The sequence below is a fragment of the Strongylocentrotus purpuratus genome, unplaced genomic scaffold, assembly GCF_000002235.5.
Source record: "Strongylocentrotus purpuratus isolate Spur 01 unplaced genomic scaffold, Spur_5.0 spur5_scaffold_12, whole genome shotgun sequence".
Taxonomy (NCBI): Eukaryota; Metazoa; Echinodermata; class Echinoidea; order Camarodonta; family Strongylocentrotidae; genus Strongylocentrotus; species Strongylocentrotus purpuratus.
Genome location: NW_022145597.1, coordinates 352,173 through 370,316, shown reverse-complemented (window position 1 = coordinate 370,316; position 18,144 = coordinate 352,173). Strand labels below are relative to the sequence as shown.

Here is an 18,144-nt window from a genome sequence, read left to right as displayed (position 1 = left end):
TTTTAGTTTGTCTTTTTTGTTGCTCTCTTTAAAAAAAAAAGATTCATTCTTTGAAGGTAACTAGCTCGGGTCACTTTCGCGAGCCGCTCATCTTCTCCAGCAGTTGCTTCATCTCAAAGCTGCTTCGTTGTTCGCAACCCTCTCAACAATGAAACAACACAGGGAATACAAGTCTATCTGTGTACAGTGTCAAAAATAGAGCATAATCTCTTATATATGATCAACAAATCCCGTGTGGTCTAGTGGTTAGGATTCGTGGTTTTCACCCACGCGGCCCGGGTTCGATTCCCGGCACGGGAGTATTCATTTTTGCAGCCCTTAATATTTTCCTAAAATCTACGTTTTATTCCTTTTGTTGTTGGTATGATGTAGAGCAGAGTGAGTAAATAAGGAAATATGTGAAATGATAACATCAATTATAATAATTATTTTCATTTGTTTCTTTTTTGTTGCCTCTGGGACACTTATATCAGGGTCGATTTGTATGTAATGCAGTTTTTCATCACTATCTGAGTGTTCCAGTGAATATCATAATAGGGACTTTTAGATTTGCACGAAGACAATGGGGATTGCTACGATCGACGTCCTTTTAATGCACTGCCTTGAATGGAAGTCACACGTATCAGTCCACGCAAATCTAAAAGTCCCTAATGTCACTTGGACGAAAGTAACTAGTCTCGTGTGGTCAATTGTCTCTCAAAGCTGCTTCGTTGCTTCGCAACCCTCTCACAATGACACAAACCAGGGAATACAAGTCTCCTCTTTGTATAGTGTTAAACAGAGAGCATACTCTCATTTGAATGATCAACAAATCCCGTGTGGTCTAGTGGTTAGGATTCGTGGTTTTCACCCACGCGGCCCGGGTTCGATTCCCGGCACGGGAGGATATCTTTTTGCGATTTTTTTCCTTCACTATACGTTGTTTTCTATTGTTGTTATATTAATCATGTTGACCACAAGGGGCATACCCTTGAGTCGAGTGTGCCATTTCATTTCGACTCCTCTTGAGAATTTTATTCAATGGTCGAAATCGTTCTTGCCATTTTCATATTTAGGTAGGTATTCACGGATATATAAATTTGTTGTTGAATGCTAATGACTTAAGTTAATCCAGGATATCAGTTGGTTTATACAGACGATTGATTAATATTTATTACAATTTTATTCACGATCAGTTTGTTCCAGGCCATGTTAAGAATGACCAATAAGTTTGAACAATTTGTTTGAATTACCTAATCCCGTGTGGTCTAGTGGTTAGGATTCGTGGTTTTCACCCACGCGGCCCGGGTTCGATTCCCGGCACGGGAGATGTTATTTTTCTTGTCTTGGGATTATTATTCCGCTGTACGGAGGTTATTTTGTGTCATAATCTTATCATTTATCTCATCTAAAATCTCATTTATTAACAAATGTGAGAATGGAGGCATTCGATCGAACATTGAAAGTGCCGAATACTTACATGAAACTTTGAAAGGATGGAGTGAGAGAAATAAAATTTAGTTGCTGAACGATACAATATTCGGTCGAGTTTAAATATAATTTTGATCGCTTTTTGCAGAATCATCTAATACCGTGTGGTCTAGTAGTTATGATTCATGGTTTTCACCCACGTGACCCGGGTTCTAATCCCGGCTAGGTAAGTTCTTTTGCACTCTCATTTTAGGGCGTGCCCCCGTAACTGATTACAAATTACTCTAAAGCAATTCAGATTTTTTAGGTTTTCAAAAATACTTATTTGTTAGGGATTTCCTTGGAACGATACATTAAAGGCACACTGTCCTACTTGTACCTACTTGCTCCCTCTATATAGAAAACTTCCCAAATTGGTGCCTGTTGGTCCCCCATGATCCTCTTTTTCTTATGTTAAATGAGAGCTGAGTTAATGAGATAGCCACCTGTCACAGTGACCTCGCTGGCTCGCTGTGTGGTCTAATCCCTTCTACCTGCAGTAGTAACGCCTACCTTTAAGAGCTACACATTTTACATAATCATTCTTATATACAGGCGACAATAATAGAACCAAGCAAGAGTGCATTTTGAAAGGTCTCCTTTAGCACTATCCCATGACATGATCGCAAAGGCTTTCAAGAAATCTAACCAAAAGCATTCTTATTTCCTTATTTCATAAGCTGTATAAATCAGCTCGGTTTATGATATATGTTATAGTAATTTCCAAAATGTTTTTGTCCTGAAGTCTGTGAAATCATGTGATTTTCGAAATAAGATATTCGTAAAAACTCACCTTTATCTTCGTCAGCGTTGACTACGGGAACACCGGGGTCGATTTCAAGTCTAACAGTCTTCCTGACTACCGACATTGAAAGGCCCACCGACATCGAACTGTCTATCGCTCAGACACATCGGCGACGACGTCTTCATTCCGTCGACGTAAAATGACGAATAAAAGTGCTTTAGGAATTGTCTGCAATTTTTGCAATATCATTTCTCAACTTGTGTCAAATCCGGGTCTTTATCATTTAAATTTCCCGAGTCCGGATTTGCTAGAAAACCTCACGTGGTTCATTTGCCCACGACTTGGTCCGACTTGGGGAAAATTGAAACGAGAGCGGGGAAAAATCCCGAATTCTTTTGTTGGTCTAAAAATCAAATTGGTAAGCTTTCGTTTTGCTTGGTCGTTGACGCTACCTATGCACTACACTTGCGACTGTTGCCCAATCAACCGGTATATTCGGGGATTTTACAGGGGTGTGCATTACGTCATGAAGGAATTTGGCCATCGGGTTTCCCCCACTTTTAAGTATGAACTGTTAGACTTTTGGGCACAACAACGTATGATTATACAATGTACAATACATCTAATAAAGGTGAAACATGCCTAACATACAGGCATATTAATTGAATTGTGCTTAAAGTGATTCGGTAACATTGTTGAAGGTTGAAGAAAAAAATGCTTAATTTTTGTATGAAATGTTACTTTTTATATTCCTTCTACTGTACTTACCCTCTAACAGGAAAACAATTCTCAGAAAATTCTCAAACCACAAAAATATTTATGGGTTTCTTTGAAGGTGTCACTGTGTAACACTCTCTAACAGTGATTAACAGTAAATTTCCCAACCATTTTTGACTTTTACCAATCGTTTTTCCTTGAAAATAAGACATAAGACCGGCATTTAAAAATCTTTCAACACTATAATGTCTGAAAGGTATATAAAGCCAATTTATTGCTTTGTGACGATTTACATTAACCTAAAATTAAATCAGTTGGGAAAATTAAGGAATCGATCAGATTAGTTTTCCCCAATTTTTATCATTAATAATGGTCCGTTTTCTTTCAGCATCTAGCATTGAAGTCACTACCTTAGCACCATTTACTCTCATCTGAACAATGTTACTAAGTCTCTTTAAGAGTGGCCCCACTAAAGTATATGTGCAAAAATGAAAGTGCTGATTTTTAATAACTGTTGTATGTATTTTAACAATGTATCACACAGGGTGTTTGAAATTGTCTTCTTTTATCACTCAGAGTACAGTCTGCTTTTAATGCTTCTCTTACTCTTATCTCTTTGTTTTGTCGAAATTGGATCATTCGACATTACTTATAATATTCTCTCATTAGCTTATATCACATAACATACATCAAACAAAATAAAATGGTAAAGTGATAGCAATCACTAACTCCTATAATGCTTAGTTCATTGAGAAGGTTGAGATTAGAAGTCATGTGAAATAATCTTATAGGAGACATTACTCTTCCGATCAAATATTTCAAAAATGTATGTATTCATTGCTCGAAATTCAACGCGTTGCACAGCACTTTACTTTCAAGGTGTGTAATTTTTTTATCAAAAAATTGTATAAAATACGTCACAACATAAGGTTCGACAGACCCGTAAAATATTTACCTGTGGTTAGAATGAAACACATTAACACATCCTGACTCAAGAGTATATCGCGTTCATCAGCTGAAATAGAATTCTTGAAGAATTCTGGGACACTGTCTACTGATGAGGATCGTTAGATTCCCAAAAGATATTACCAAATGATTCCAGTCGCCATTTCGAAGCTCATTGAAAATAAATATGAGTCCAGTCCGAAACCAAAGTATGAGACTGTAGTAAAGTACATGATATAAGGAAGAAAAGCAACCGCTGACCTGAGCTTACGAGCGCCGTGTAAATTACAATGTGATTTTTAGGTGACTGATTGCGTGGGGTAATCCCCTCTTGCGATCCGGGGAATATTGGGATTGTGCAATCACCATAGTGTGGAATACAGATAAGATTTTTCCTTTGACCATAGATTTTACTAGCAGTCATGGATTGCTAGTAAAAGCAATGGTTAAGTAAATGTCGTACATTGTCATACACAGCACTAATAGGATGGTTCAGTGGTAGAGCAGCGGTCTCGCAACCGGATGGTCACAGTTTCAAAACAAAGTTGATGCGCTAGTGCCCTTTGGTAAGGCATTAAAAACTCATTACCAATTACCTCGGAGAGGACTTAAAGCCATCGGTCCCCTGGTTGCTTAATAACAAACCCATATTATTTGTTTAGCACTCATGTAAAACAAACAAATAAATAACCAAAGCTGTTTTGTAAGGTACATAGGCGGATCCGTAGGGATGAGAGAGCCGTGTCCCCAATACTGAAATAAAAACACGAAGAGCAACTTTCTTTAATCGTAATAAATGCTAGCGCCCCTTTTCCCTTTCCTTTACCTGATCGTCGAAGAGCCTTCAAAGTATATGGAGGTAAAGTGTGCATGAAAAATTGGAGGACTTCTTTTTATTATTCTATCTATACAATCTTTTTTAATTATGTCAAATTTATTTGGAACAAGTTCAAATAATTGTTTTTAACTATTATTATTTATATTTTCGTATATCAACCAAAGCTATTTAAACCGACACTTGTGTAAACCTGACGCCAGTTATGGGTTGTCGATAACATTGAAGGGACATGGGGTCCTGCTAGCACACTCATTCATAACATGCTCATCAGTCTGGATTAGACCACATGGACACAGTCTCTGAGAACCCAGAGCTTAATGCTTGCTATTGATATGATTTTGATATAGAGGATATTTAAATGGGCTTATTGGATATTTGTTTGTTATACAGATCAATGGCCTTTAACCTGATTATGTGTAAAATAAAATAAAATAAAAAATTACATATTCGTGATGCATCCAAATATACAACTGTAAAAATTCATCATATTGTTGATGTAACAATGTTTCATTCTTTCTTCACAATAAATTATTAGACAAATTACCGGTTGTGGAAATGAAAGCTTAACCAAAACAGAAGTTTTATTGTTCTGACTATGAAGAAATTATTAATTTCGAATCATTCACATAACATGTATACATGAAAAATTACATTCGTTTATAAAGTGTTGTATTTCAATAGCCACAATACCAAATCCTTAATAACTTCATGCTAGGTCAGATAACTAAATTGTCCTACCTAACACGTTTTCAACCCGCGAATATAGTAATCAGGCACAAATTAAAATAGCCTACAGAGTAAAAATGGGGTTCTAGGACAACCACCCTCTAGGACAACTACCCCCCGGATAACCATCCCCATGCAGTCAACTACCCCCTATTACAACCACCCCCTAGGACAACTACCCCCTAGGGCAACCACCCTCTTGGACGACTACCGCCGGGACCACTACCCCCGGACAACTACTCCCAGATAGCTAACCCCTAGGACACCCCCCTAGGACAAATACCCCCGGACAACCACCCTCTAGGACGAATTCTCCCCAGGACAATACCCCCGGACAACTACGCCCCGGACAACTACCCCCAGAAAACTACCCCAACGACCACCACTGTCCTAGGGGTAGTTGTCTGGGGAGTAGTTGTCCGGGGGTAGTTGTCCTGGGGGCAGTTGTCCTAGGGGGTAGTTGTCTGGGGGAAGGTGGTCCGGGGGTAGTTCTCCTGGGGAGAAGTCGTCCTAGAGGGTGGTTGCCCTAGGGGTTGACGTCCAGGGGGTAGGTGTCCGGATACGTGAAGATGCCCTATAGAGAGATTCAGAATACTACAAACACTGAACTAGGGGGTCAGACTTGCGCCCTCATGTCCTACCCCTCTTTCTTTTAATTTGTTTGTTTATACATTGTAATTTATGTCGCGTTTATTTGCCCCTTAAATTCAATAAGGCATGATTGTTTTTATAAATATTTCTATGTTTATAAGCTGACCAAATTAAGATATAAACGAAAAGAAAAGGCCGGGGAAAAAGGTAAAAAAACGGCAACAATAGATCAGTCGATAGAAATTTCGAACGGGATGTTGTTATATCCCATATCCCATATCTATCGTCCCCCTTCTCGTAGTAATTGGTGAGTAAAGCTTTTAAAGACGTTTTAAAGAAGTGACCCCATATGGGCGGAATAGGAATAAGAGTAGGATTCCTCTCGGGAAATCTATGTGGCCTTCCCTTTCTATTCGATACATGCTCCAAAGCAGCATTCCTTGGGAATTGACTCGTAGCCCTTACTGGTCAGTTGCTCCTGTTGTTGGGGACTCGGGAGCGCCTTATGAGGAATAAAGTTCAATTGGTTTTATCCCAACTTGCATTGTATACGAAGCTCCACAAACTTTATTGGAACACCCCCTCAAGATCCAAGCAAGCATACACCTTTATGAGTTCTGCTTTAGAATCAATTTCAACGACCCCAAAATGAGGGATTTTAGTTGTCATTCCTATGCCTCCATAAAAGAAAATCTGGGAGGGAGGGGAAGGGGGTTCCCCAAAATATGGGGATAAGAATTTCATATCTTTCACTGTTTTCACCCCTCTCTTTCACTCTTCTTTTCTCTCTTCCTCCCTATCCCTTCCTCTTTTGTCTCTCTTTGTCTCCAGCTCTCTCTTTCTCTATCTCTCTCTTGGTATATGACCCTCTCTTTGTATGTTGTGTGTGTGTGTGTGTGTGTGTGCGTGTGCGTGTGTGTGTATGTTTCCTCTATTCCTCTCCCGTTATCACACACTTATACACAAATCCACACTCTCTCTTCCACATAGATATTACTTACCCCCCCCCTCTCTCTCTCTCTCTCTCTCTCTCATCCTCGTCTCTCTTTCAGCCCTATCTCTTACGCTCTTTTTCTGTTCTTTCCTCCTGTCCTCCTCTCACTTTTGCTGTGTTCCAAATTTTCTGAATTTGTCATTCGTATTTTACTCCCTCCCTCCCTCTCTTTTTTGTGAGGGGGGGGGGGGGGGGTAGCCTTGGGAATCTTAGATCAGATTAACATAAAACACAACCCCCAAAACACAAACAAACAAAAACAAGAGTTGTAACCATTACCAGTAATATAATATAATAACCAACTTTGTTTCTAGGAGCACATGCAAAGGCACAAAAGACATACACTTGCTGAGGCTTGTTGAAATGAAATCCTTAGAAATACTTCTCTTTGCCTCCTGTTTTAAAGACTTATCTCAACGAGTAACATCTATTTTGGTACCCTACATCTACAAAATTACGAGTGCTACACTAGATAACTTCATTCTCGTATATCAGGACAATTACCCCCAGCACACTCACCCCGGGAACATTACCGCTCCCCTGTATTTGTCCTAGGGGTTAGTTGTCCTTGAGGTTAATTGACCTAGGGAGTAATTTTCTCCGGAGGGTGGTGATTGTTCTTGGGGTTAGTTTTTCGGGGGGAGGGTAATTGTACCGCTGGTAATTGGCCGGGGGTGATTGTCCAGGGGGTAATTGTCCTAGAACCTCAAAGTCGAGCTGTTTTTCTACAAACTACAGCTTTAACGAGGGTAACAACATTAGTCTCGGATGTTTATGATTGAAATTGAAATTGAATTGAAATAACATCGTCAATGGTATAATGACATTTTGTTACAGATATTTAACAAACAAAAATTAATCATAACAGTTCTTTTTTTCTTTCTTCACATGTACAAAGTTTTTACATTTCTCCACATAGGCTACAGAACTAACACATCTTATATATTCCATTATATTACAATGAACTTAATAACGTCTAGTTTCAGCAAGCAAAAAGTTTTCAAAATTGTCCTCTTACAGATATTACACATCTTATATATTAAATAAAATAACAAATAATGTTATTATCGTCAAGTTCCATTATCTTTACAAATTTGTCTTCATTGTTCAATTGTTTTCAATTCATTATCAATAATACTAATTTGTTCAAACAATATTTCCCTCTGGGGACTAAATTTTGTACAATCCATGGTGTGATATTCGTCTCTAAATTCCCCACTATTACAATCATTGCAGGTACGTAATTGTTTTGGTAATTTATTCGGGCGTCTATACCTTCCCATTTCAATGGGTAAATTATGTGAACTTATTCTAAATCGGCAAACAATTTTACGTAATTTATTATTTTTTTTATTTTTTGACAGAAGTTAAATATTTCTCTTCTATGTTTTGCTTAAACAATCTATATGTTCGCAATTTTTGGTTTTCCTTTCCGTATAACGTAATCATTGTTTAAATCCATTATGAATTGAGAATCATTTATTTCTCGAAGCTTAATTTCAGTTTCCTCTCCGACTATTTTATTGTTATCTATAATATTTTCTAATTCTAGATATTCATTATTTCCATCAACATATAAATGGCTTTTCTTTAATAAAGTATGAACATTACTAAGCCAACATGTACTAGATTTCGCTAACATTTCTCTATTTTCTTGAAAAGAAGAATATAACAAAGAGTTTTCATCAACACTTTTCATGCGAATTCAATATATCATGAAATGTTTAACATATATCGATAATTATAAGATATTCTCCAGCTTCAGCCAACACAGCCTATGTACCACTCTTTTTAAAATAAACCCTAATATATTTCTTATTCATTGCAAATGAACACTTTCTATAACATTGATACAAACATTCTTCGAATTCCCTTTTTTAATCTTTACCAATTTCTCAAAATTCACTACAAAAGCACCCTAAACTTCCGAACCATATTAAAGGACAGGTTTAACAAGAGAATTAAATAAACCAACACCTATCTTAATTATCGAAAGATGCTCCCCAAATGACTTAAATAATCTAACAAAAATACCTTTTTAGATTTCGCTGCCAGAGTTATTAATGTTTTACTAAATGAACCACATGTAGAAATATTAAAACCTAAATATATTGCCTGCTTTACAATTTCACTTTCCTCACCACTGATGTTAAAGCTATGTTTTAACAACTTTCCATATTTATTAAAAATCAACCTTTTTCGTTTTCTTAATATTTCCTTTGAGTAACCATTTCTTGTAGTAATTCCCACGTCTATCTAACAAAGTCTGCACTCCGTTTTTAGTTTTGGATATTAGTACAATATCATCCGCGTACATCAAACAATTCACTATAGTCCCATAATTCTTCTGGATCAGTACCAGTTGTTCCTAAATCCTGTGGTAAATCATTAAGGTAAACATTAAATAAGGTAGGGCCAATTGTACAACCCTGTTTCATCCCACAACTAGATTGAAAGCATGGGGTAATTTTTTCGTTTACTTTAAGACAAAAACTTGATTTTTTATAAACGGTAATAATAATATCATACAAATTTCATCGACTACCATATGTACATTTTTAAAATAAAATAATCCTTTTCACCAGACACTATCAAAGGCCTTCGTAAATCTACAAAACACAAATAAACAGTACTTTTCGGACCTACGTCCCTAGCTCTCACATATTCATCAATAAATGTTTTCAAGTTAATGTATGATCCGTGGTTCTATTGTTTTCTCGGAAGCCTGTTCGATTTTGAACATAGGCCTACAGTTTTTTTTTATTAGTTTTTTTTTTTTTTTACTGAATATGTAACCAGACGTCTGTTAAAAATACTACAAAATAGTTTGCCAACAGAGCTCGAGAGGGAGATGCCCCTATAATTAGAGGGATCGGTTCGACAACCCCCGTTAAACAATGGAATAATATAGCTTTCTGACCATTTACGAGGAAATCTCCCGCTAATTAGTATTATGTTAAATATTTTGAACTGAAGAGGTAATAGAAAAATCCAACTTTAAATCTTTTTTAGTATTTCATCATGTAAAGGATGTAAAAAAAAAGCATTATTGTTCAAAAAGTTTCCGATATTCATTAATTTATGATAACAATCATGACATTCTATTGGAGGTATTCTTTCAGAAATGTGTCCCTTTTCCATAACGTGGTCCATTAAATTCATCAATTATATTCCACCAGTCACGTGAATTTGCACTTTGCAAATTTTCTAACTTTCCCATAATTTGTTCCTCATTATCTTTACATTTTTCTTTATTTTTTCTTCAATAACTGTCTACATCTGCAATTCATCTTTCTTACATTCCTATCGGATTGCTTCCTGCAAACCGCTCGGCATAGTTTTTTAACTCTTCTCCCTATTGCCTCAGTCTCTCTATCATAGTGCATTCTATTTTATTTCTTTCTTCCAGATGTCAAAGTTTTTCTTATAACATTTCTTGGGTATTCTAGCTGACTCAGCCATGTGTAAAATGAACTCGCTAATATCCTCTACCGCACAATCAATTCAACTGTCATCAAGTGTATAATCCTAATCCAAAAGAACCTTTATCTTGTCCTTATTTTGAGGCTGATTTAGTGTCATTTTAAACTGTTACTATAATTATTACTAACAAGCCCTTGTCATCTAAAGGCGGCATTCGGTAATCTCAATGCTATTCCCTCCCTGTCAATACATCCATCATCACGACAGTGCACTGTCTTTATCTTTTCCTCATAGGGCAATATGATCTGAGTATATATTAGGAGTTAATACATGCACAAAAGTAATTTGATCATATACTTCACTGTCAGCTATTGCGTAATCAATAACACTTGCTGTTAAACCGTATGTACCATAACATTGTAAAGTTACCTATGATATCTCCAATTTTACGACTATTTGAAATGCAAAAGTCACACATTTTACAAAGTTCTAATATATCCTTTCCTCTATTATTTAGAGGCCTGATATCTAGATTTGAATAATTTTCTCGAAAATCTTGAATAGATATATCCGAATTATCGTTGCAAATCACATTAGTCTGATCTGATGTAGTATTTGTATACCCATTGATATTTCGCATTAATAAACATTTCCCTAATCTCATTTTTTAAGCTATGTCAAATTGTATTTGTTCAATAACATCAATATAAGATGTATAACTTGAATTTTCTAGATTAATATAAAGAAAACAGATAAACATATTAAACGCATTTTTCTCAAGTTTTACCCATGCATATTGACTAGATGTAGCAGGTGACACTTTCCTTTATTTCATTTCTGACATAAATTGCTAAACCACCAGAGTCTTGTCTTGCTCTCTCACTACGTTTTCTGTGGATTACATTTACTGTAAAAACATCTATTTTCATACTGTTATCTTCTTGACTTACTTTTATTTCGTATATAATGTTTTTTCAGTTCAATTTGTTTCATTATCATATCACACCCTCATCTGAATTACATGACAATTTACAATCAGATTTAAAGTAACATCACATTTCATTTCTAAACAACATATTTCACAATACAATGCATTTATTTAAAAAGTTATATACAAATAGATACTTTACATGTTATATGATTAATATTAGCTTATATAAGAAACATAATTACTTAGTTTTCTTAAACTATTTCCAGAAATATTTTCATACGATAGCTCGTCTGTAGTTGACGGAGTATTTGTGTATGTTTTTAACAGTAAGGACAAATATGATTCACGAGTTTTATTAAAAGGAAGGGAAAAAAGGTGTGGATGGAGTACTTTAAACTTTAATCAAGATATACTTATTGTTATAATTATTTACATACTGATCTTTCCATATTTCATATTATAATTTCAGGTTACAGATATTAATCTGGTTGTATTGTAATCAGGTCAAGAGAAGAAGAAAAGAGAGTGAAATATTCGTTATTATTCGTTATTATTCATTACTTATTCATTATTATTCACCCCTCTCAGAAGAGTGGTAAGTAAGGAAATAGATTAATCAATCATAGAGATCCTAATCAGAGAAAGAAATATTGAAGAGGAGAATGCAAGAGGGTGAGAGAGAGAAAGAGAGAGAGAGAGAGAGGTAAGAGAGAGTGAGAGAGGAGAGTTAGAGATGTGGTAGGGAGGGATGGTTATAATCAGACTGAGAGGAATCGACTAGTGTTCAGAAGAGTGGTGAGAAAGGAAATAGATTAATTAATCATAGAGATCCTAATCAGAGAAAGAATTATTGAAGAGGAGAACGCAAGAGGGTGAGAGAGAGAGAGAGAGAGAGGGAGAGAGGTAAAAGAGTGTGAGAGGGGAGTGTTAGTGATGTTGTAGGGAGGGATGGTTATAATCAGACTGAGAGAAATCGACTAGTGTTCAGAAGAGTGGTGAGAAAGGAAATAGATTAATCAATCATAGAGATCCTAATCAGAGAAAGAATTATTGAAGAGGAGAACGCAAGAGGGTGAGAGAGAGAGAGAGAGAGAGGGAGAGAGGTAAAAGAGTGTGAGAGGGGAGTGTTAGTGATGTTGTAGGGAGGGATGGTTATAATCAGACTGAGAGAAATCGACTAGTGTTCAGAAGAGTGGTGAGAAAGGAAATAGATTAATCAATCATAGAGATCCTAATCAGAGAAAGAATTATTGAAGAGGAGAACGCAAGAGGGTGAGAGAGAGAGAGAGAGAAAAAGAGAGAGAGATAAAGAGAGAGAGAGAGAGAGATAGAGAGAAAGAGAGAGAGGAGAAGAAGGAGAGAAGGAGGAGAGGAGGAGGTGGTAGAAGGTAGAGAATAGCCATTTTCTACTTCATCTATTCATCAAAGGTAATCAAAACTAATCAAAAACTAATCAAAAGTTTTCCGAATATTCAATCAAATTTTTAAATACTTCATCCAAATTCTTAAAACCAGTATTTAATAAATAAAGAATATTCCACTAATAGGTAGCAAATTATTACAACAATAGTTTTTCCTAATTTAAAGATATATTGCATTTTTTTTCTTTCTAATTTGACTTCTATGTACATATTGAGTTCCAACACACAATTATCTAAAAGAGCATAGAAGCACCATTGTTTTACACGTACAGTAACTTATCATATACAGAAAATCACGCATCATAAAAGTTTTCTAAATATCCAAAAAATAACAACAAAATCCTTGATAACTTATTCCGAATTCTTAAAACCAGTATTTGATAAACCAATATTGCACTAATAGGCATCAAATTATTACAACTTATCATTTTTCCAGTTTATGTGTTATTATACAAACACTTGTTAAAGAAAGCCAAACTCAGTTTCAACTTCTATAATTGAAAAACAGACAAATCATATTAAATCCAACCATTAAATAAAGATGAAAAATATGTATAATAAATCAGTATGCATCATTTATATTCCAGTAGCAGATATCTACATTTTTGTTCAAAAGTTTATTATTTTTAAACACGATTTATAAAGACTATAATATAAAATATATCATAAACAATAATAGGATACGTCAGTACCTATTCTTGCGGTCATTACGTTTTGATTGGTAATCCTTTTCGATAGCATGCCTGAGGTTTGCGGCTAACACCTTTGTTCCCTTTCCGTATAGGTTAAAACGATCATACTTGTACAAGCTTTCGTTTATTACGCCTTATTGCAATAGGTCTTTGTGATGCAGTACTCTCACTTTCTTCACAAAGGCTACTTTTAATCGTTTCTAAGGATCGTATTCACAACACTAACCCGTTAATTGAAGAGATCATTGTCACCTCTCGGTGTTCCTAGTGACACCACTATTTGTGCATCCTTGAAGTGAAACGCAATGTTATCTACCAGTTGAATCATTTCTCTTAATACAATGTGTCGCCAAGGCATTTCTAACACCATTAGTGATTTCATAAATTATCACGGCATCAATGTTGTCAATGTTTTCAAGACTACGGTATCCCCCGACCAAAGCCACTCTCCTACATCGTCAACTGTGTATTTGAGTATCTTACGGAGATGCACTTGACTCGAGAATTTCACACCCTCGATTTGGTTTATTTGAGAGTTCCGAAAGAGTAAAACGTTCTTCTTAACTTTATTTGGTTCATGTTTCTGGTTGTGTTTGTCTGCATTCTCTCGGCCACTCATTGGATGACCATTTGTTGGTTGTGCCCTGGGCTGGGCTCGTGCTTCCTGGCGTCTACGCTCGCGGTCATGAGGACCGAAGAGTTCATTCGAGCGTGACGGGATTGGTTACCCGGATGTCTGGCCATCCGAGCGTGGCGGAGGGAGTTTCCCAGGTGTACCGTTATCCTCAGAGCGTGGTAGAGGGGGTTACCCGGGTATGAATGTTGGCATCAGATGTGTTGGCATCAGAGTTTGGCGGAAGTTATCACTCTCTAAAATATATTTTGGAGTTCCCCTTTACAACTTTCGATAACTTTTCAAAGTGAATAGTAAAATCGCCCCGAATCTCTGATCCATCTAGAAGTATTGGTCTCACAAATGAGTCAAATAATCGTGTCACCATGCTAATATGAAGGAAGGTTATACCCGAACGACTTGAACAATCTAAATACAAATTTGTATTTATTTATCTGCTAAATGCGCCATTGAGTAACTGTTCTCCTTTTTAACTGACGGTTTGACGGGTGTCAGTCAGATACTACTTGAGGAATACTGTAAACCAATAACCATCTATTTTTTCCCCGGTCCATTGACCATTTATTTTGTTATAAGAAGTACATCTCTTACAGCATGCTCGTGTACCAGACTTCGTGGTCATTTTATATAGGGTCTTAAAAGCAGAATTTAAGGTAGATTTCATCTTTGAACCACCAGATTAAAATAAGTATAATCCTACAGCACGCTCGTGTACCAGATATAGTGGTCATGTTTAACGGGTCTTTAAAGCAGAATTTAAGGTAGATTTCGTCCTTGAACCACCAGATTAAGTATAATCCTACAGAATGCCATGTATCAGGCACCGCGGGCGTGAAGCGGGTCTTTGAAGAAGGGTTTTTAGGTAGATCTCTTCTTTGAACCATCACATATTGCGATGAAGGTATAGAGATATGGATTGATGGATGCGTTGATAGGCAAGATAAAGACAACGCTCCAGGCGTAGAGGGATACCGGGAGGGTGACAGCACCTGTTTGCGAAAGGATACCCATGATGATCACCGGCATCCAGCAAAAGAAATCCGTCAGGACAATGATAGCCATGCGTGTTGTCATCTTCACTTCCCGGGCGCGGTCAATACTACCCGAAGCACTTACTGGATTGGCCACACTGCGTGCCGACTTGCGAACTTGAACGAATATGACGACATAGGAGAGCAGAATGAGGATGAAGATCAAGAAATTCACACCTAGAAAGAGGGCGATTGAGTACACCCAACTTGGTCGCTTTGTTGTTTCATATTGGAGTTTCTCAAATAACCCTAACTCGTCGTTAAATACTATTTCTCCAGTCTCTCTTGACTCGATATTGAGTGGGAGTCCAACGCAAACATCTGACATGCCATAAAAACCGCTGATGTAGGAGCTAACAATCAAAGGAACAACGCTCACTACAACAGCAATGATCCATATCAGCGCTACCCCAACGCGAGCAGAAGTAGCCCGAAACTTCAGTTTACCGAAGGGGGACACGACGTTAAGGACTCGATCTATCGTAATGATTGCAAGTATGAAGACGGACGTTTCGCTGGAGAGAACAGCGATGAATCCTGCGACTTTGCAAGTGACCGATCCGCGCCATTGCTTTGCGAAGAGGTAGTAATACTCTCCGTGGTACACATCTGCTGACGCTATTATGATCATGTAGACTCCCATCAGAAAATCTGCTATGGCCAGGTTGAAGATGAACAGTCCCTGAGTCTTTGCGCTGACTGAATGATCGGGACGACACCGCAAGACAAGAACTATGGTATTGCCGATGAGGGCGCCCCACCCTATGACCCACATGGCTATCCTTAAGATTGTGTTTGGCATGAGACGGGAGCAGTTGTCCAGGAAGTTCGAGGAAGCAATGTTGCACAGATCCGTCTCGTCGAACAAACAGCAAAGCCTGTAGTCATAGGTCGACCTGAAAGATGTACATAAATATTTGCAATAAACAAAGGGCTAGTGTATAATAGTATACGTAAAGAATCAAAGTTTCCGTCAATTTTTTTTCTTCTAATTAGACTGAGTCCAGCTTTACTAACTATGACAATAGCACAATCACTTAATACATCATGAATGGGAATTGAGTAAGTATTCTTTGAAAAGAAAATGCAGAATCCTTTATGAAGCAAAAGTTATCTGGTCTCTAATTACTGAACTAGTCTTAAACTCATACCTTCGTCACACCATCAACCCGATCCAAGACCGACTCCAAACCGACTTAACTCCGTTTCGTTGACGATCAGCCATGCACAAAAAAGACGACAGACTTGAGGCATGGCTGATCGTCAACGAAACGGAGTTAAGCCTTTTATTAACTCTGTTTGTTGCTACGGCAGTCACCCACACTCTAAAAATATTGAGCAAAAAATTGCCCAATTTTTACCGAACATGAGGGCGATTAAGTGTCCAACCAACTATTGGGTAAATTAAAGATTTTCCATGATTTACCTAGTGTTGGATGAAAAGAAAATACCCAACTTTTGACCAACAAAATTGTACCCAATTCTCACCATAACGTGTAGCATATATTAGACACTAGTTGGGCAAATAAGTTGGATAAAATAGTTATCCACTCGACCACGACACCTCTAATATATATAACCCTATTGTTGCATAATAATGTTGCCCGACTTACATTTGCCCAGTTACATCTGCCCAACTTATAATGAACATGTAATTGGGTAAATACATGTAGTAAATGGTTGGGAGAAAATAACCTAAATGTTGGACAAAAATGGCCCAAATCTAATTTGCCCAATAATATTACCCAATTATTTCATCGGTTACTACATGGTTGGTAGGAAATAACCCAATTGTTGGACAAACTTGGCCCAATCCTAATTTGCCCAATAACATTACCCAATTATTTCATCGGTACTACATGGTTGGTAGGAAACAACCCAATTGTTGGACGACATTTGCCCAACATCGATTTGCCAAGTGACACCTACCCAACCTATTTTTTACCTTTCATGAGGTAACTTCATATAGTAAATGGTTGGGAGAAAATAACCCAATTATCGGACAAAATTTGCCCAACTTCGATTTACCCAGTAACATCTGCCCAACTTTTTAACAGTGCAGTGAAAAAGAACCTCTTTTAATTAAATTATGGAAATGCAAGCACAACTTTAAACAAACAGAACTTTGTTATTCCTGGCTCAATTTTCCTTATTGAGGTGTCATATGAAAGGGCAGAAATTGAACTTTTTTAGAATCTAGAATGTGATTTTCTCTTTGAAATTCAGATACCGTCGGCCAAATGACTTTTATGTTTCCTCTCTTCAAACTGTTTTTAATCACTCATGTGTGAAATATGCATCATATGAGTTGCATCAAATTATCAAGTTATGATAAAACATCGATAATTCTCGATTTCGTTTTTTCCGGGACGCACTGTATATTGTATGAATATGGTATTTTGCTATTTGTATGTAAAAGGTAAAAGATCCACCAACATGTATGAATACCATAGGCGTAGCCAAAGCATTACTTGTAAACGATGCATTATCTCATGATCCTTGGATTAAAGTATAGAGACGGGGAATGATGTGTCGTCGGTATGATGTGAGATGAGGCAACATTTGTTTGTTAAATGTAACTGTTTGATAAGGTATAGGACTAGGCTAGCAGTAACTGCATGTAAACGGTATCAGCCATGGTAGCGCTAACCGGCTAGCGACGGCTAATGTCAAAGACCCCAGGCTAGCCGCGGCATAAAGACGGTGCTCTGGGGGATTTTTAAAGTTGTTTGACAGAAAAATAGAAAATGCCTGAGGTAGATGTTGAATAGAACTTGTTAGATCGGGAAGTCTTGCCTAGCCTGCTTTAGTATCAGTCGGCAAATCCCAAAACAATTTTGTGAACATCATTGCTGTCAGTTGTGTGTCCGTACAGGTTGTGTATCCGGACAGTTGATTTAAAAACAGCAATTTGAAGAAGTTTACAAGCAATATTCCATAAATATTCAGTGACTTTTGTTGGACAGTATTATAAAGGAAAAATGTTCATGCCGGTTGATACTATTTG

The 18,144-nt window shown here is 37.0% G+C and overlaps 1 protein-coding gene and 3 non-coding genes across 4 annotated transcripts; 3 read left to right on the top strand and 1 right to left on the bottom strand.

Annotated features, from left to right (window-relative positions):
- The first annotated feature begins 228 nt into the window (after positions 1-228).
- Positions 229-300, top strand: TRNAE-UUC. The gene has a single exon. It is a non-coding gene; the product is annotated as a tRNA-Glu (tRNA).
- Positions 301-812: 512 nt separating this feature from the next.
- On the top strand, positions 813-884 carry TRNAE-UUC. The gene has a single exon. It is a non-coding gene; the product is annotated as a tRNA-Glu (tRNA).
- A 352-nt stretch (positions 885-1,236) lies between these two features.
- Positions 1,237-1,308, top strand: TRNAE-UUC. Its single transcript has one exon. It is a non-coding gene; the product is annotated as a tRNA-Glu (tRNA).
- Positions 1,309-14,961: 13,653 nt separating this feature from the next.
- Positions 14,962-17,102, bottom strand: LOC590135 (G-protein coupled receptor GRL101-like). The gene is made up of 2 exons (XM_030982505.1): positions 17,083-17,102; positions 14,962-16,033 (listed from the first exon to the last, which is right to left on the bottom strand). The coding sequence occupies exons 1-2, from the start codon at positions 17,100-17,102 to the stop codon at positions 14,965-14,967; spliced, it is 1,089 nt and encodes a 362-aa protein (XP_030838365.1). The 3' UTR covers positions 14,962-14,964.
- Between the last annotated feature and the right edge of the window lie 1,042 nt (positions 17,103-18,144).

Coding starts and splice junctions, on each gene's coding strand:
- LOC590135 (XM_030982505.1), bottom strand. CDS start 17,102: ATGAAGTTACCTCATGAAAG. Junction 16,034..17,082: donor ATGAAGTTACCTCATGAAAG/GTAAAAAATAGG, acceptor TACATCTTTCAG/GTCGACCTATGACTACAGGC.